The 20425-nt window shown below is 37.8% G+C and overlaps 1 protein-coding gene and 1 long non-coding RNA gene across 2 annotated transcripts in view; both read right to left on the bottom strand.

The window, feature by feature from the left end:
- The window catches only part of BRMS1L (BRMS1 like transcriptional repressor), a 31850-nt gene extending 16835 nt beyond the window's left edge, over window positions 1-15015 (bottom strand). Inside the window, exons 1-4 of the mRNA XM_021701431.1 lie at window positions 14748-15015; window positions 11651-11741; window positions 6738-6865; window positions 5096-5175 (exon numbers count right to left, since the gene is read on the bottom strand). Coding sequence (XP_021557106.1) covers window positions 5096-5175; window positions 6738-6865; window positions 11651-11741; window positions 14748-14889 — 441 coding nt within the window. The 5' untranslated portion in view covers window positions 14890-15015. The remainder of the gene's footprint in view (window positions 1-5095; window positions 5176-6737; window positions 6866-11650; window positions 11742-14747) is intronic.
- Window positions 10252-11055, bottom strand: LOC110590622. Its single transcript, XR_002480963.1, has 3 exons — window positions 10980-11055; window positions 10760-10837; window positions 10252-10307 (listed from the first exon to the last, which is right to left on the bottom strand). It is a non-coding gene; the product is annotated as an uncharacterized LOC110590622 (long non-coding RNA).
- Window positions 15016-20425: the final 5410 nt, after the last annotated feature.

Here is a 20425-nt window from a genome sequence, read left to right on the forward strand (position 1 = left end):
ACTCCCCCTGTTTGTGTTCCTGCTCTCGCTAACCCTCTCTCTGTAAAAAAAAAAAAAAAAAAGTCACAGTGTGGTATCACTTCACACCTATTAGTATGGCTATTATCAAAAAACAAAAGATAACAAGTGTTGGTGAGGATATGGAGAAACTGAAACCCTGTGCACAGGTGATAGGAATGTAAAATGGTGTGGTTACCATGAAAAATAGTATGGAGTTTCCTTAAAAAAATTAAAAATAGAACTATCTGATCCAAGCAATCTGACTTCTGAGTATATTCCCAAAAGAACTGAAATCAGGATCTCAAAGAGATTTGCACTCCCGAGTTCACTGCAGCACTACTCACAATACCCAAGATGTGGAAAACAACCTAAATGCACAATGAAGGATGAATGGATAAAGGAAATATGATATACACATACAATGAAATATTATTCAATCTTTAAAAAATTCCGAAGTCCTGTCATACAATACAACATGGATGAACCCTGAGGACATTATGCTAAATGAAATAAGCCAGTCATAGGGACAGATATTGCATGATACCACTTATATAAGGTATATAAACTAGCCAAACACATAGAGACAGAGAGTAGCCAAAAGCTAGGGAGAAAGGAAACTAGGAAGTTGCTGTTGGGTGGGTATAAAGATTCAGTTAAACCTCATGATTAAGTTCTAGAGGTCTGTATTACAACAGTGTACTGATAGTTAACAATACTGTATTGCACAGTTAATATTTGTTAAGAGGGGTAGATCTCAATGTTAAGTGTTATGTTGTTGTGTTTTTTTTAAGATTTTATTTATTGGGGCGCCTGGGTGGCTCAGTCGTTAAGCGTCTGCCTTCGGCTCAGGTCATGATCCCAGGGTCCTGGGATCGAGCCCCGCATCGGGCTCCCGGCTCGGAGGGAAGCCTGCTTCTCCCTCTCCCACTCCCCCTGCTTGTGTTCCCTCTCTCGCTGTCTCTCTCTGTGTCAAATAAATAAATAAAATCTTAAAAAAAAAAAAAAAAAGATTTTATTTATTTATTTATTTGACAGAGAGAGAGAGAGAGCAAGCACAAGCAGGGGGAGTGGGAGAGAGGGAGAAGCAGGCTTCCCCACTGAGCAGGGAGCCTGATGCGGGACTTGATCCCAGGACCCTGGGATCATGACGTGAGCTGAAGGCAGACGCTTAACCATCTGAGCCACCCAGGCGCCCTCAATGTTAAGTGTTCTTACCACAGTTAAAAAAAAATTTTTTTAAAGAAGAAAGTAAGAAAAAAGAAAAAGATAAAAGAAATTCCATAGGAGATAAGTTTCTCTGGGAGCTCTGGAATCATGAGCATTCAGTCTCCAGGACTGTACCATCCTTTTTGATCAAAGGAATCCATGACAGTGGACGTGCCTTATGGGGCATTTCATCATCGGTACCTTTGGCCTCCAGATCTGAAATGATGAATGACTTTACTATTTTGAAAGGAACAATATGTGGATTTTCTTAGGACATAAAGAAGAAAACTAGTAACAAAAAAAATAATAATAAAGGAGGTATTAACAAATCCACCATCACACAGAATTCCAACATACCTTCCTCAGTAATTGAAAGATGAGGCAGACAAAAAATAAGAAACAATAAGTCCATACTTCTATAAATAAATGAACTGAAAGAGTTACAAGGAATGAGATACTTGCATAGTTTCAAAGTACTTCTCCCTAAAATACTTATCACAATGTGAAAAAAAAAATTAAGCGTACTGAGAGAAACCTGGAAGACACCACTTAAATCGAGTGATCAAAGTATATATCACCATAATGGTACATATCAAAATTGTGTGCTGCCTGAGAGAATTCAGTGAGAACACATCACTACTGTGATATTCTTACTGAGAGGCAAAACCCACTTCTAATCATGAAGAAATAGCAGACCAATTCAAAACTGACACTCTACATAATAACTGGACTGCAGTTTTCAAATTTGTAAAGATCATGAAAGGAAAGACTGAAGAATTGTTCCACACTGAAGGAAACTAACAACATGACAACTAAATGCAATGACAAAAACACTAAGTGATTCTGAATGGATCTCTGCTATAAAGGGCGCTGTTGGGACAACTGCTCAAACTTAAATGGGGTCTGAGCATTAGATGGCAGTAACATCAATGTACATTTCCTGATTAAGATGACTGTAGAATCGTTATACAAGAGAATGTCCTTCGTTTGTTGTATTCAGGGGTGATGGGGCATCATGTTGCCAACTCATTCTCATGTTCACCAGAAAAGTTCTTTCGTACTTTCTTGCAAATTTTCTATAAGACTGTTAAAAATATATATATCATAACGACAAGATATACTAAGCACTCACAGAACTGATGACTGCAATCTTAAATATATATTTCTCTGAAAGAGAAAAATATGGCATATTCCTAACTCATTTTATGGATCTTGAAATCAAATCAAGGACAGTATGAGACTTAAAAATTAAATCTCACTGAAAAACATAGAAATGAAGCTTCTAAACAAAATATTAGCAAACTGAATATGGTAATTCACAAGAAAAATAATCATTTCAGGAATTCAAGGATGGCTTAACATTAGAAAATACATTAAGAGCAAAAAACCGTGACTGATTCAATAGATATAGACCAAGCATTTAATAAAACCTAAAACCTAACAACCATTCCTGGTTTAAAAAAAAAAAATCTTAGAAACAAAAGAAAATTTCCTTAACTTGGTAAAAAGAGTATTTATCAAAACCCAATAGTAAATATCATACTTATTGGAAAACCATAAGAAGCATTCCCTTAAAATCAAGAACACAACCATGATCTGCTTTCATTGCTTCTATTCCATGATGTTCTACCAGTGTCATTAAGACAAGTAAAACAAATAAGAGGAAGATCAGAATGGAAGAAACAAACTGCCATTTTTCACAAATGACATTATCTACATGGAAAATCTAAGAATCTGTAATTAAATCATTAGAATTAAGAAGAGAGGCAGATATGGTTGGATATAATATCAATACACAAAAATACTTTTTTATACAGCAGCAGGAAACAGTAATTTTTTAAAAGATGTTACTAGGGGCGCCTGGGTGGCTCAGTCGGTTAAGCGGCTGCCTTCAGCTCAGGTCATGATCCCAGGGTCCTGGGATCGAGCCCCGTATTGAGCTCTCTGCTCAGCGGGGAGCCTGCTTCTCCCTCTCCCACTCCCCCTGCTTGTGTTCCCTCTCTCGCTGTCTCTCTCTGTCAAATAAATATAATCTTTAAAAAAAAAAAAGATGTTACTAAACAACAAAATATTTTAACAATAGCAAGTGTAAGAAGAGCAAAGTAAAATTATCAGTTTATTGAGATATCAAGGCTTACTAGACTGAAAGCAGTAAAGAAGGTATTATGCTACCAGTGCAGAAATAGTCCAACAGATGAATGGAACAAATTAAAACAGCTAGAAACAAGCTGCCATATAAGTGGACATTTGACATAAGAGATGGGGAGAAAAAAGATGGAATTGCTGATTCATGGTAAAACAATGGAGTACAGAATAAACGCTGTTGTCATTACCTATCTATATGCAAAAAAAAATAGATCCATACTTTATATCATATGCAAAAATTAAAGGTAAAGGTTAGCAATCTAAATGTTAAAAAGCAAAATTTCAACCTTTGAAAGGAAAATGTGTCTTTTTACCTCAAAGTGGGAAAGACACAAAAAGCACGTATCGTAAAGGAAAGATGATAAATTCAGCTACATTAGAATGTACAACTTTTGTTCATCAAGTCATCAAAAAGAGTGAAAAGGCATCCCATTGCCTGGGTAAAAATATTTGCAAAGCATATAACCAGCAAAGTATTTGTATCCAGTATACATAAAGAACCTCTACAGTCAATGAGAAAAACATTAATAGGCATAAGTAAGGCATAAAGGCAAAAGATTTGAATATGCACTTCTTTTTTTTTTTTTTTTTTTTTTTTTTTTAAGATTTTTTTTATTTATTTGACAGAGAGAGACACAGCGAGAGAGGGAACACAAGCAGGGGGAGTGGGAGAGGGAGAAGCAGGCCTCCCGCTGAGCAGGGAGCCCGATGCGGGGCTCGATCCCAGGACCCCGGGATCATGACCTGAGCCGAAGGCAGACGCTTAACGACTGAGCCACCCAGGCGCCCCTTGAATATGCACTTCTTAGGAAAACAAATCCAAGCAGCCAGTAAACATCAAAAAGATGTTTCATCTCAGTAGTAATCAAGAAAATGAAACAACACATTCCATCATTTTTATATCTATCTACTCTTAGTATTTGAATAATTTACAAAGATATAGTAAAATAAGAACAAATTAAGAATCATTATAGAACTTGTTCTCTTATTTCCACGAGTGTTTTTATGATCTTGTCTAGGTTATATGAAAAGTTATCTGCAAAATTAGGTTTTTTAAACACTATTCAAATAAAGAGAACATAGAGAAAAATACATCTATTTTTTTCACCATAAATACAGAATTCTGCCCTAAGATGTGGAAATAGATCTAGACAGCCAGATTAATAATAAGCCCAACATTCTTTTTTTTTTTTTTTTTAAAGATTTTATTTATTTGAGAGAGAGAGAATGAGAGACAGAGAGCACGAGAGGGAAGAGGGTCAGAGGGAGAAGCAGACTCCCCGCCGAGCAAGGAGCCCGATGAGGGACTCGATCCCGGGACTCCAGGATCATGACCTGAGCCAAAGGCAGTCGCTCAACCAACTGAGCCACCCAGGCGCCCCTAAGCCCAACATTCTAACTGTACCACTGGATATACACTTTTTGAGTCTTAATTTGAATAGTATACTAATTGCACTAATATTTTCAGCAATGCCAAATGACATGATCATTACAAAGTCTTTTTAAGGTAACCGTTGCAAAACTAAAATTCTCTCACTTAGTTCTTTTCTATCGTCCCTTCTTTGTGTCCTATTTCCAATATAGCTTCCACGGCAGCTGTATTTAAAAAAGAAAATTCACAAGTGATAAGCTAAAGTACAATTGAATTTTGTTTCATTTATTTTATTTACCTTTTTAACTACTGCACTCAGAAAAAGACTTGAAGAGTTGAAATTAGCTTAAAAGTTAAGTAAAATAACAGTACCTCACAATGCTGGCGAGAGGCTTGAATTTCACATTCATATTTGTTCTTTACAGATTCTAAGCAGAGCTCTCTATAGATTCCTGCAACCAAACACAATCACTCTGATTATGTTAGCAGTAATGAGATTCATTATCACTTCCTTACAGGAATTCTGTCCAACTGTTTTTATAAGATGAATCAGGAAGAAACTGACAAGTGATTTTAGCTTAATCTTTAAAAACAAAAAGGCTCAGTTAAAATATATATCAAAGCAGACTGGAGAACTAAGAATTTAAGAACTAGGAAGAAACTGCACTGCAAATTTTAGTTCTTACTCCATTCTTCTAAAGAACCTCCTACAAGTGTTTGATAGAGAATGATCAAAATGAAAATAAAACTCCTTTCCTGTGTAAAATAATCTCTTAGGACTCATAATGGAAATAGTCAATAAACTCTGGTTTCATTAATCATATCTTCTCAAAGTAATAAGTAATAACCAACAAAACCACTATTTTTTAACTATTATTTATTTTCAGAGTCCAAAGCTTCCAAGAAGTTTAAATGTATAAACCGATAACAACAAAATGCATAAATTGATATGATGTTTGAGTGCTCCTGACAGAGCTTTATCTAGAGAATGGATGCTCAAGAGAGGTTACTTAGAGCTACCAAGACAAAAGTATAAAATAGGCAACATGGCTGTGCAAATACACCATCAAAAAATAGCAAACACAGAGCCTTAAATATATACCAAACTCAATGCCATAGTTGACCCTAGAAATGTAATTCTTTCTTATGTAGTAAAGGCATGGGACAGATATCTAGAACTAGGCCGTTAGCAACACATTCACACATACACACTATTCTTTGTACAATCAAAAAGTAAATGAGGCCACACAGTAGAAAAGTGAATAAGTGACTCAAGTAATATTTCCTAAACATCCAATAAGTCTCACTTAGTCCTTTTAGAATGCCAAAGAAAATTAAGGACTTGTTTCCTTTTCAGGGTGTGCTAATAAGCCAATATGCAAAGACAGCAAGTATCACATCATCTACATATTTAATATTAAGCATTCGAGAATAAAATTTGGCTTAAGGTAGATTTAGTACAAAAAGAACTTACAATGAACAATGCCTTAGACGTTACATAATAGGTGCAGGAACATCAGTGTCCCCCAAAAAGAAAAAAACCAGCATCTCCATTAGTTAAAATTCAGTTTTAGTCTTAACTATGAAAAATCATAAGTCATCTTCAAATTGATATATCCCTTGTCATCAGTGCTAGGACACAATTCTGAGGCTGGATCCCAATTACAAACCAAAGACTGAGTACTTAAATTGAATCTCAATTTATCTAATAAGAAATTAAACTAAATAGTAACAGTTGCTCTTAATAAAAGCATCATGTTTCTAATTGTTTTACATGTGGAAGTATCTTCTCAACAACACTGTAAGCAATCTTAGGACTTTTTTTTGATCCCTCCACAGCAACAGAGGAAAGCAAGAGGCATTGAATTAATAATTGTGGGCTGATTGAGTGAAATACTCTGCTCACTGTAAATTTGTGATTTCATTAACAAGAAACACTCACTTGACAAATACCTTTCAAATCTAGTGAAGAGTTCATATTCTACTATATGGAAAAGATGTTTCACTTTCCTACCTGCTACCTTTGTACGAATTTGCATATTTTCTTGTAAAGTTGCCAGTGGTTCCAAATATTCTGGTGCTTTTCCAGCTATGACTTCTTGTAGTTTTGCATCCACCTGACTTAATCGTTCTTTATAAAGTCTTAACAAAGCAAAAGTTAGAATATTAATTTTAAAAGCCCAACAAAGGCTAACAATTTACCATTTCTATACATTCTCTCTTCCTAATATCATTCATATTCTAATAACCTACCAAATGTATTTTTCCTTAATCTCAAGTGAAAAACTCAGTTACATTATTTGACTTTATGCATGTAATCACAAAGTAGATATTTTTCTTTTTTTTTTAGATACATCATTCTTTAACGATTAATTCACAGTACAAAAAATACAACTAAGATACTACTTTTTTTGCACTCTAGATTTTGGTTTTGTTTTAACTGCAGAATAAATCAATTCTAGGAGAAAAGGTCATTTAAACACTGAGCTTAAAAGAAACAAAGAAATCATTTTGAATAATTACTGGTCGTCAAAATAAGTAATTCCCTGGCTTCTCTCCATCTTTCCTTTTTTTTTTTTTTTTAAGATTTTATTTATTTATTTGACAGAGAGAGAGATAGCGAGAGCAGGAACACAAGCAGGGGGAGTGGGAGAGGGAGAAGCAGGCTTCCTGCAGAGCAGGGAGCCTGATGCGGGGCTCGATCCCAGGACCCTGGGATCATGACCTGAGCCAAAGGCAGACGCTTAACGACTGAGCCACCCAGGCGCCGCTCTCTCCATCTTTCTTGAAAAGGAGTGCGTGTTATATTCGGCCTACATGGTTTTTACAAAGAGGAAATAGAGTGATGGAGGTAAAAACCAATGGCTACTGAACTTGTGATCTAGCATTACCAGTTTGTCTGGACTGCAAATGAAGAAACTATAACAAAAGCAGTTGCTCGGTGGATGGGAAAATGAAAAATGGGGTAGGAGACCCCTGCTGCTGTATTTATGAATGTATATACAACTACTCTAATTTGCTAGCTGTCACACCAGTAACTTTACCTTGATTATCAATGACTGAGTACTTGAAACAACGCATTGTTTATTTTTGGCAATAATCCTGCAGGATAGCACGATTTTTAACAGGAAGATGTTTACATTGTCATTCTTTATGAAAGGTACTTTTAATCCTGGCTTTGTGGCATTTTAAAGATATCCTAAAACTTTCAAAGCAGATTAACAATTTAAGATCACTGGGGCATTTGAGTGGCTCACTCAGTAAAGCATCCTACTCTTGATTTCCACTCAGGTCATCATGATCTCAGGGTCGTGAGATTGAGCTCCGTACAGAGCATGGAGCCTGCTTAAGATTCTCTCTCTCCTTCTCCCTATCCCCTGCTTGTGCGCATGCACTCTCTCTCTCAAAACAAAACACAATTTAAGATCATTTTGTAAACTTTTTTTGCCATTCATTACTTTCTCATAGGTGAAGAATGTGTCATAAGGAAGGCATGTAGTAACTGCTAAAAGAAACCACTGATTCTGGGATGCCTGGGTGGCTCAGTCAGTTAAGCGTCTGCCTTGGGCTCAGGTCATGATCCCAGGGTTCTGGAATCGAGCCCCGCGTCGGGCTCCCTGCTCAGCGGGGAGCCTGCTTCTCCCTCTCCTCCCGGCTTGTGCTCTCTCTCTCCATCTCTGTCACTATCTGTCTCTCTCTCTCTCAAATAATTTTTTTTAATAAAAAAAAAAGAAACCACTGATTATGCTTGTAGGTATTACTATAACTAGCAGTTGGCTTTTGAAAATATTACAGTACCTGGCTTTCATATAAAATTCTCCTCTTTCCTCTTGAAAATATAAACCAATACAATTAGGACAATTAGGGAGGAGGATGGGGATGGGTTAAATAGGTGATGGGGATTAAGGTGTGCATTTGTGATGAGCACCAGTGACAAATGGAATTGTTGAATCACTATATTGTACACCTGAAATTAATATAACACTGTACATTAACTGGAATTAAAATAGAAACTTTAAAAAAAAACAAGATAATCAATCTTGGTGCTTATAATAATTGTAATTAGCATAAAGATTTATATGATGATTCTGAAGGAATTGAGCAAGTTTGGGTGTTAATACAATAAATTTTTTTTTAAAACAAAAATGGAAAAATTATCTGAGTTAACTGCCAATAATACATTATCATATCTGGGTTAAATTTTTCTAAAACTCAAGATACAATGATAAACGAATGTGTAAAGTCAGAAAACTACATGATACTTATAATTTTTGAAATCATAAATACAACTTTGGGCAATATGCTAAAAATTTTATGAAAATGATGACTGAACCCCTGAAAAACATCAAACTTAAAATATTGATAAGGTATCCCTAATAGGTGAACAGCAGCTTGAATGAACAAGATATGTGAATTAACAACATTCAATTAACAACCCTTTTAAAAGAATAGATTCCTCAAAACTAGTATCATTTCAACAACCTTGGAATTCAGAAACAAAATCATCAAAGGCAAGAATCATGAGTTCCTCACCAGCAACCACAATACTATTCACAGAGTAGAATCCCAATTCATGTTTATTGGCTACAGACATTGAAATAAATGGAAACTTAGGTGGTGTAAGTTCCTCTATCTTTTTAAGGAGGTAGAAGAAACTTCCACTAGTATACAAACTGCAAATGGTGTATTTTTGCCCTATGAAAGGAGTGCTATTGGGCGCCTGGGTGGCTCAGTTGGTTAAGCGACTGCCTTCGGCTCAGGTCATGATCCTGGAGTCCCTGGATCGAGTCCCGCATCAGGCTCCCTGCTCGGCGGGGAGTCTGCTTCTCCCTCTGACCCTCCCCCCTCTCATGTGCTTGCTCTCTCTCATTCTCTCTCTCTCAAATAAATAAATAAAATCTTAAAAAAAAAAAAAAAAACGGGAGTGCTATTATGCCCTATGGTGCTAGAACAGGAGAAGCAGGATAACTTGTTGTTGTTGAAGCAGGATAACTTCTTGGTTTTTTTTATTATTATTATTATTGTTATATTTCCCACCTCTTCTAAAGAGGATCTGAGACAGCTTACAGAGATATACAGTACAACAGAATAAAAATAGCAATGAGGCAAGTGGGGCAGATGAAAAGGTAATTATAAACCTGGTGCAAAGATTAATTATTTCTAAAACATATTTCTGAATACCAATTCCTTGAGAAATAATCCTATTAACAGTGGTAATGGGTCTACTTTTAATACTTCCTGAGATGAATGAGGCTGGTGGGGGGACCTGGCTTGTGGTCATAATGAGCCATGAAAAAGCAAAAATCAAGGCAACTGCCAGCCCCATGATGAACAAGATTAGGCTTAACGAGTGACTAGCTGCAAAGTGTTCCTTGGTAATATCTTATACTAGAACTATACAGTAATTTTCATTTCTTGGGAAACCATAAAATATACTTTAAAAGCTCAATAGGCATATCTTAATTAATTGTATGAGAATTATTCCTTCATGGCTTACCTGTACTAAAATACAAAAGCACAAATTTGCTTCCTCTTTTTCAGAATGATCCTGGATGAACTCTCCACGCTGCCCAAATAATGGATCCTTTGGGGATCCAAACTAATTTTAATTTAAAATTAATAATGTACATCTTTAGAATAAAAAAAAAAGATACCATGTTTTTTAAAGCCAAAATTTTAAACTTTGGATTATTTATATTACTTTGTTGCACTAGCTTGAAACATTTATATATTCACCTCTCATACCAATGAAAGTTAAGACCAGAAGTGGCATAAACAGGATTCATTTAGTAAACAAATCTGTCCCCTTTTAGCCTAGCAATTCCATATATTAAACATGTCTTCATCTCTTCCTTGGGCCTCTCTAGGGAAGAAGTAGGAGAACAGAATAAGCAGCAAAATTATGAAGAATTTATGAAGAGCCAGCTTCTGAATAAATTAGGGTGTCCATACTTTCAGAAGTTTCTTTCATTTACAGTTCTTAATATGTAGCTATGCCCCATGACCTTGCCAGCAAGATTCAAAGTAAAAGCTCACCTTTAAGATTTTTTTTTTATCTGCATCTGCATCTATTCTGTTTTCTCAAATCACTGGGGCCCATTCTTGTGTAAACAGCTGCTCATAAGAGTTCGGGTTTTATGAAGAGGGGGAGAAAAGAGTAACTAATAAGCACCCACTATGTACCAGCCAAAACTAAGAATTTCACATACTGCTCATACAATCCTTACAGTTAAAAATAAAAAAGCTATTATTATACCTTTTTAATCTGTGAAGAAGGCCTGGATTCAGAGCCTATGCTTTTTCTACTCCACTATATTTCCTCCAAAGTAATGTGCCTTAGTGGAAGGAACGCCATAGTACTAGGAGGCAGAAGGCCTGGCTTAGTTTATCACTTCCAGATGAACTATGGGCAAATCACTTCACTCCTCTGAGCATCAATTTTCTCACAGGTAAAATGGAGATAAGGTTATCTTCCAACCTTACAGAGCTGCTGCAAGAAGCAAACTAAATAATGTGAAAACATGTATGTACTATCCAATGTTGATATAAACAAAATTCACTATGCCATTTTTGGGAAATATTTTCTTACTCTAAAATTTTAAAAAATGCTATCTTTACCCAGTTACTTAACAAAGAAATGAATGAAGCAGATTAGAACCAAGGGTGCAACAACCCAGGGAAAACATTTTAATTACCAACATCCATATAGAAATGTTTTTATACCCCCCAAAAACCTGCCTCAAAACCCTTAGTTGAGTTAATGAGGTCTTCAGCAGGCAAACCACAGTTGAAGCCTCTTTCAGATCAGTCAGTCCCATAAAATACAAAAAGGAAAATACTTCAGAATGAATATAATTTCTCTTGTGCTAATATACATGTGACATGATTGAGATTCAGTGACAATGACCTTCTGACATTACTACTTACTGATCCTTGAGATCGGTAAACTGTTTTTCTAGATTGGACATTTCATCTAAACATTCCATTCTTCTTCTTTCACAGTCTTCATCATCCATTTCTGTTAATAAAAGGCAAAGAGCAAAGAAAAAATTAATTTATTGTTCCAAGTTATCTGAATGTTAATTAAAATGGTAAAAAACAAAACAAAACAAAAAACACACACCAAACTATAATATGAAGTTAGATATGCAAGACCTATATTAAGCCTTAAGAAAAAATAAACATTTACCCAAAGTAACTTCCACTGCAGGTTTTAACGTAAAATACAAATGAGAATTAAAGCTATAGCAATCTCTAGACCTTCTTATTTTTATTCATTTTTAAATCATCTTAAAGGGCTGACATCAAACTATACTATATGAAGTAATTAATCCACTTTTGGTTTATTTTTCATCAACTCAACAGAACTTAAGCACTAAAATGATTATGTCCATTAAAGGACATTGCTCAAAAACACTTTTGGAATTCTTATTTCAGAACTGCTTACATGACTAATTTGCCAGTCACATAAAGAAGAAAACTAATCTCATTCTGTTTTCCACAAGATATCTTGGTCTCCTACTCATATTCTCATTATTCCCTCTCCCCCAAATTACTGTCAGTAAGTGAGAAAAAGGAAAATGAAGAGAAAAACAAGCAAACTTTTGAAGGAAAGCAACTGTTAATTACCAGCTCTCTCCTATTTTCCATATCTTCTATTTTTACATCACATATATTCAACACTTCAGATTAAGTGAAGCACAAGATGATCTGCATCTTGATCTGCATCAAATAAAGGTCAAACTATGAGAAAGAGTTAATTTGTTCAGTTATTTTCATACAGCAAGGAACTATAGGGTTCATTTTTTTTTTAACTTTCCCAAAACAGATTAAAATTATTTCTGGCTCTTAATAGCTTAGTTTTTGGCTATTTAAAACTTGGTCCCTCAAGATGACTCACTTCCCAGTATCTCTGGATAGTAGAGTGTTTTGTTTTATTTTGTTTTGTAGCTTTAGGACCTGCTCAGTACCAAGGTTTGAGAAGAATAAAACTGTGGAAGTTTAACATGAAAGACATATGGCAGAAAAGAAATGCTTTCCCAAGAAGCAAAACTGCATAATTTATTTAATGTCTTTGCGTTTAAAAAACTTGACTTTTGTAGTTCAAATTATTATTACATTCTTCAAAATTAAGTTGTCCATTATTTTCTGGGATAGAATAAAAATCAGTGAAAAATCACAAAAGTCAGCATAAAAATTAACAAACTGATGTCATTTTGTGAGATCCTAGCTCCCATCAAAAAAACAACACTTGAAGAGCAAGCATTTTACAGATCTAGAAAATATATTCACATACAGCCTAGATGTTCTTTCTCTGTATTGCTCACTTACGAAATCTCACCTGCTTTCATGGCTAGGCAGATGACTTCCAAGTTATGCTTCCTATCCCAGGCAGGTTCCAATGCCACATTTCCATCTGTCAGTTGACACCCTGACTTAAATATACCACCATCACCTCAAAAGCAACATGTCTGAAATATTCTAACTTCCATCTTCATCTCAAATCTTTCACTTTTCTATTTCTATTCAGTCTATTTCCATTCACCTTGTATCTGGGGTTTTCCTCTTACCTTCACTCCTAATAAACTTGCATACATCAATCTTGTTTTGTGCTTTTTTAAAATCTTTCACATCTATACCTTCTTTTCCTTTTCTAGCTCAAATCCTTCTCCCAACAAAACTGGTTTCTCACTCTTTTGAATAAGCCTAAACTCTAGCCTTTGCTTTTCTTATATTCCCCCCAATCCAACATACCACCCCAACGAAATTCTAGCCATTCTTCAAGATAATTAAAATAATCCCACCTTTTTCAACTAGCCTTTGCTGGCCACCCTATTCTGAGAAGATTTCCTCTGTCTCTGAAATCCTATAGCATTGTTTACAGTTAAGTATTCATTTGGTAGTTTACTCAAGTACTGATTTATGACAGCTGTTTAATTGAGATCAGATCATAACTATTTATTTATACCTCACACTGACTGGTGCCCAGTGCAGCTCAAGAAAATCACTCATAAATGCCTATTTGGGGATGGCTAATTTATTGCTTGCAATTACATACTTCCATGAAGGTTTGCTTTGAAAGAGAAACCTGAAAAAGAGTGTATCAGGGCAATAACAGACTGTCATCAAATCCTTGCTTTACATGGCCAAAATCAGGCCAAGACAAAGAAGTTTAAGTTTCATCCTCATCATATGGAATAAAAGAAAAAGAATCCAGGCAATCACATATTCCATTTCTTTTTTAAATAACCATCCTAAAAGTTTGCAGAATTGACCTATGATGTTAATCTGCCCTCCAACCCCAAAAACCTGAAAGAGCCCAAAATCAGAAAAGATCACAGGGAAGAAAAGATTCGGAAAATTTCAGAGCTGCCCCAAATCAGCCAATTTATATGCATATGAAGATCCAAAATCACCCCTGATGTTGCGCTCTTCTCAGTCTTGCAAAGTTCAGAGAGATACTGTAAATGGGACAGCTACAAGTCAGCCCCCGCAGGAGCGCTGATGTCAAGTGCTGACTGACAGGCTGACTTGGAAACTGAGATTAACAAATTCTAAACCAGCCAAGAGCCGGCACAAATCTAACCTCGGCCCTGACAACCCACCCATGTTGAGAGGGGTTGGAAAGATAAAAATAAGGAAAGAAGTCATTGGTCTGGGGCTAAGAGTTATTTCCGAGGTCTCCTAAACAAGTTGGGGCATTCCCGGCTTTGGTCCATAGCCCCGGGCACTGCCCGGAGGTCCCCAGGGCGGGTCCGACGGCGAGCAGGACCGCGCGGCGTCCCGGAGCTGGGCGAGCCCAGGCCCGCGCTGGGTCCCGCCCCGCCAGCAGGGACCTGCCTGGAGCCAGGCAGCGCCCCACGACGAGTCCGGGTGCCGCCGAGCGCCGGGAGCCAGTCTCCGCCCCTTTCCTCTCTTCCCCGCCCCGCACTCCCAGCAGGACGCAGCTGCCCGGCGTGCGGAGAGCGGCCTGGCGTGCGCCCGGCGCGAGGACTCAGGGTCCCGGCCCCGGTGGGTTGCACACCTGAGCTATCTCCATCCTCGGAGACCGAGGAGCTTTCCGTGTCCTCGTCCTCTGAGCTGCTCCCCTCGTTTTCGGCGTAGTCCACCTCCATCTCATCGTGATGGTTCGTTTCCTTCTTATCCCCTCGGGAATGGACTGGCATTTTCCAGCCGCGCCGTCGCTTCCCACTCCCGGCGCCCAGCCCAGCCACCGCCGCTTCAATGAAGGGCGCGCCGAACGCCCCGACCCACCCAGCGGCCGAGCGCGTTCTGAACCCCCTCAGCTCCTCCCCGCCCCCGGCCCGAGCCTCACAACCTAACCCGCAGGCTCTGCGCTGGGAGCTCTGCCATTGGTGGAGGCAGTCCTACGAGCCGGGGGGCTGGGGCTTGCCCTGCTCGGGTATGGTTGGTTGCCCGTAATTACGGCGCGGCCTTGCAATGTGTGTCGGGAGTCGTAGTCCTTACTGCTCAGACTTGCAGGGGCTGCCGCCTTCCAGGCTTTGACAGCCCTGTTCATTTCTTGCTTGTGGACTTCAAGTCCCACAATGCACAAAACCTGACAGACTCGATCGCAGTTTATAAACTAAACAGAAACAGATTGTGTGAATTTGGTCTGTATTTATTCTTTTCCCGCCAAATGATTGTCCGAGCTCCCTGGCTATCCAAGATGTTACTGTCAGATATGAAAAGGTCTTTTGCCTGAGGGTTTTCCTCCTCGATGAGCCTGGAGGAACTGGAGAAACTTCTACCTAAGCACCTTAATTATACCACTAATAAGCTATTATATTTAATTAATAACTGCGGACGATAACTTGCACTTTCTATGTTGCAGAAAAATCTTTAAGTCGTTCTTGAAACATTTGCAACCAATAACATAGAGGGGAAGGAAGTTTTATCTTGGCATTTTCATCTAGTATTTTTTGCATTCATTTTTTATTACAGACAAAATGAAGATGCCACCAGGCTTGATTTAACTTCAACTTTCTTCTTTCTTTTTAAGATTTTATTTATTTATTTTTGCGAGAGCGAGCACGAGCGGGGGGGAGGGGCAGAAGGAGAAGCAGAGTCCTTGCTGAGCAGGGAGCCTATAGGAGACTCCATCCCAGAACCCAGGGATCATGACTTGAGCCAAAGGCAGACATAGATTGAGCCACCCGGGTGCCCTTAACTTCAGTTTTCGATGAAAAATACATATTTGACTCAATGAAATGTTAGATTTTCTCAATGATAGGTAAAATAGACAAGGAAGACTCAGTAAGTATCATAATACATTATAACTCATATTAATTGACTACTTTTACCCTGTATCAGATACCTTGGTAAGCTCTTTACATGAATCATAATGAGTTTAATTCTCAATTTAATAGCTCTGAGGTAGGTACTATTATTAACCCCATTTTACAGATAAGGAAACTTAATTTGCAGACAAATCTAAAAACTGTATTTTAGCCACTCTTCAGAAGGCAGAGCTTCTTCTTGAAGTGGCAGTTTGCTATTAAAATATTTCATAGAATATTGTGGATTGTACAGCATTTATTTCTCCAACAAGGTCCAAAGACATTTCAAGGAGAATGGTAAGGGTATCAAGGCATAATTGCATTAAAATTAGATTTAGAATTTAATGACAGAAACCATTTCAAGTTCTACCCATTTCTACAGGGTTAAATCCAAATTAAGGGGCTTTTATTATCTAGTGTCAGCCTACTTCTCTTCTTCTTACTATGTTCTCCAAAACTGAAGTCTTCAGTTGCTAAACACACAAAACTGTTTCCCATTCCAATGTCTTTGCACACCTTGTTCTCTCTGCAATCCTCTTCTACTCTTTTTCTTTTTCAAAGCCACTTTCTTGACAACATGCATCACCAACCCAGCACCTCCACCATTCAGTAGGCACTGGTGTTCCTTCAGACTGCTGCTGTATTTTGTACTCTGCAACTTTGTATTTGTTTTCTATCATACTGTATTGTGAATTTTTTAGCGGCTGCATCTCACCTATTGGATTGTGAGTTCCTTGAGAACAGACACTGTCTTAGTCTGGGATGAGATTTCAAAGGCATACAGTAAAGGCAGGTAAAGTTAAAAGATAGCTGGAAGGGTGCTAGTACATACATGCACATTATGTAAGTGGTGTGGACTAAAAAGGGGCAGCTGTTTTAGCTCCAGCCAATTGTTATTATATCAGAATTCTGGCTTAGATGCTGGACCTTCCAATTTTTGAGAGAGACTAGGTATTTAGATCTCTATGTGAACTATCCAGATTTGTAAACATTTTCTCAGGTGTGTTTTTTGTTGTTGGTGGTGGTGATGGTTTGGTTTGGTTTGGTTTGGTTTCTTAAACCCCAGACCAAACAAAAACAGCTGTGGGTAAAATCCCTGGCCTGGCCGGCTGAGGAGGTAGAGCAGGAAACTATTGATCTCGGGGTTGTGAGTTCGAGCCCCATGTTGGGTGTAGAGATAACTTTAAAAAATAAAATCTTGGGGCGCCTGGGTGGCTCAGTCGTTAAGTGTCTGCCTTCGGCTCAGGTCATGGTCCCAGGGTCCTGGGATCGAGCCCCGCATCGGGCTCCCTGCTCTGCGGGAAGCCTGCTTCTCCCTCTCCCACTCCCCCTGCTTGTGTTCCCTCTCTCGCTGTCTCTCTCTGTCAAATAAATAAATAAAATCTTTAAAAAAATAATAAATAAATAAATTAATTAAATAAAATCTTAAAAAAAAAATCCGTGGCCTCTGTTCATCTCTGTTCTATCAGCAGCTAGGAGAGTGTGTGTTAAATAGAAACAATAGCTTAGATTTCTGGTCACTCTTTCCATGCATTAATTCATTTAATCGTTATAACAACTTTATGAAGGAGATACAGTTATGCCTTCCATCTTGTAGAGGAGGGAACTGAGGCACAGAGCAGTTAGATTGTGTGGCCAATGTCACACAGCTAATAAGTAGCAGACTTACAGTTTGAACTTGGAGAGTTGGCCATCAGAACCTGTACTTACCCACCAGCATACAGTGCCCCTCTAGCAGGTGCTTTCTGTTTCTGCTGTTCAAAGAAAAAAACGGAAGTTGGAGAGGGGGCATGGATTCTAGCCCTGCTTCTGCTAGTCACCAACCAATTAAATCTGGCAAACCACATAATCTCTGGTCAGTTGTAAAATGAGAAGGTTGTATTAGGTTATCTTAAGTTCTCCTCCAGCTCTAAAGTTCTGGTCATTGTTACATTTGGGTTTAAGGCAGACGGAATAATAGGACATTATGCAATTAGAGTTACATGATGGTGTTTTGCTTAAAAGGAGAGTTTCTCTCCCCACTCGCCAAAGAGATTTTAGAAAAGATGTGTAGGGAATATAAGAGGAACTATAAGAAACAAAAATTAATAAGGCTGGACAAGAATATTGTCCATTTAGAAAGGACAAAGTAATGTAAAGAAACCTAGGAAAGCAGAATGAGGTTTCCTCAATCAAGGCAGTTAAAGAGATAATAATGATATTTTACATTTAGGTAGCAATTTGCCTTTTACATAGGCCTTTACACAATCATTAGATACATCCTAAGTCTCACTTTTCATTAATCCTTTCATACTTATTCATTTATTGTCATCAGCAAAATCCACTCTTTCTTCATCCTCTCCTCTGAACAGACCCTTAACTTTCTTGTTCCAAAGGAAACAGGGCTCTCCCCTAAGACCCTGCTTTCTTTGCACCCCTGCTCCAACTGAGCCTTGTCATGGAGTAGATATGCTCTTTGTCCTCCTTGTTCCTTCCGGATGATCTGTCTTCTCCTCTCCCTAAAAACCCCCAGCTTTTCATCAGGATACCAAATAGTATCTCTCCTTGTGGCTATCATCTGCATACCCTCAAGGTCAAACCCCACCCCCTCGTTTTTTGAAGATTTTAGCTCTTAGCTCATTCTCTCTAATGGAATGCCTGTCATAATTCTTGGTCATTTTAGTATTCAAATAGATAATTTTATACCACTTCATTTCCTATTAGGTTTGCTCTGGTATACAGTACACATAAAATAATTTTGACTTTATCCTTCTAGTCTTCCTCCCATATCTTCTTTGGGGTAACTTTTTAAAATCTTTTTATTGTGGGGCACCTGGGTGGTTCAGTCGATTAAGCATCCACCTCTTGATTTCGGCTCAGGTCATGATCTCAGGGTCCGGAGATTGAGCCCCGTGTCAGACTCTGCGCTCAGCACAGACTGCGCTTGTCCCTCTCTCTTCCCCCAGCTGGCAGTCTCTCGCTGTCACTCTCTCTCTCTCTCAAATAAATAAAATTTTTTAAATCTTTTTATTGAATATTTTAATATTACATTATAATTTAAACACATAGTAAGTTATTCAGCATATTATATGTATAACACGGTACCCATCTCTAAGCTTTCTCAAATCTTATATATTACCACATTTGCTCCAGACCCCTCCTCAATCCCAAGTCTCCCCTTCCCTTTCCAAAAGAACCATTATCCTAACTTTGGTGCTTTTGATGGCCATCCACGTGTACATACTATTTTTGTATATGTATGTATCCATAAATAATATATAAGATTATCTAACATGTTTTAAAGTGCTCATATTTTAAAGTAATACACTACACATCATCCTACAACTTCCTTTTTCCTCATCAATATTGTGATATTTATCCTCTGTGATATGGCTAGCTCCAATCCAGTTATTTTAACCTGCTATAAGGTATTCCATTGACTACATATATTCCATTGAATGAATATTTAAAAATTTATCATTTACCTGTTAATGGACATTTAGGTTGCTTCAAAATTTTTTGTTATTAAAAACAGTTGCCTCAATGAATATTGCTGTATGTATCTTTTGGGCCTTATGTGTAAGGATTTCTCTAGGTCACTGGTCTCCACAGTGGGGCGTGGGTATCAGGGAGTATATCCTGGAGGACAGGAAGAAAATATTAAAACTTCCATTTGTATAATTTTCAATTTCATCTTTGTCTGGAATAAAGTAGATGTTCAGATGCAGCTAGAAGTCCATTTTTTTTTTTTACTCTGTTTCACCCTCATGTTCCTTGTGCTTGTTTTTAATCAGGAGATCCTGCCTCCAAGGGGAGGCAAACTTAATTCCAATTGTCACCACATGGTGGAGCTGAGATATCAATGTACAATCCACAAACCTTGTCCCTACTGATTGACCCTGGCCAGATACTGGTAGCTGGAAAAACAAAGGCAGAACACCAGAGGCTACAACTAACAGCTAGTACTCAAATCAAGGTAAACATTTTATTTTTTTATTTATTTTTAAAAAGATTTTATTTATTTATTTATTTATTTATTTATTTATTTATTTATTTATTTGACGGAGAGAGAGAGTACAAGCTGGGGGAAGGGCAGGCAGAGGGAGAGGGAGAAGCCGACTCCCCACTAAGCAGGGAGCCCGATGCAGAGCTCAATCTCAGGACCCTGGGATCATGACCTGAGCCACAGGCAGACGCTTAACTGACTCAGCTACCCAGGCACCCCCAGGGGAAACATTTTAATCATTCAAACTAAAGGGGTTTTAGGGACCTACACTGACAAATAGCAGATACCAAATTATGATTATACCAATTATATGAGACCATGATTTCAACTGCTTAAGAATGAAACCCCCTAAAGGTGCTTGAAATAGCCTGTTCACTGGCATAGGACCCAGTCTTGTATTAATTCTCTATTTGCAGAAATTAATTCTGGGATTAGTTC

Source organism: Neomonachus schauinslandi, chromosome 9 (genome assembly GCF_002201575.2).
Source record: "Neomonachus schauinslandi chromosome 9, ASM220157v2, whole genome shotgun sequence".
In the NCBI taxonomy this organism is placed as follows: domain Eukaryota; kingdom Metazoa; phylum Chordata; class Mammalia; order Carnivora; family Phocidae; genus Neomonachus; species Neomonachus schauinslandi.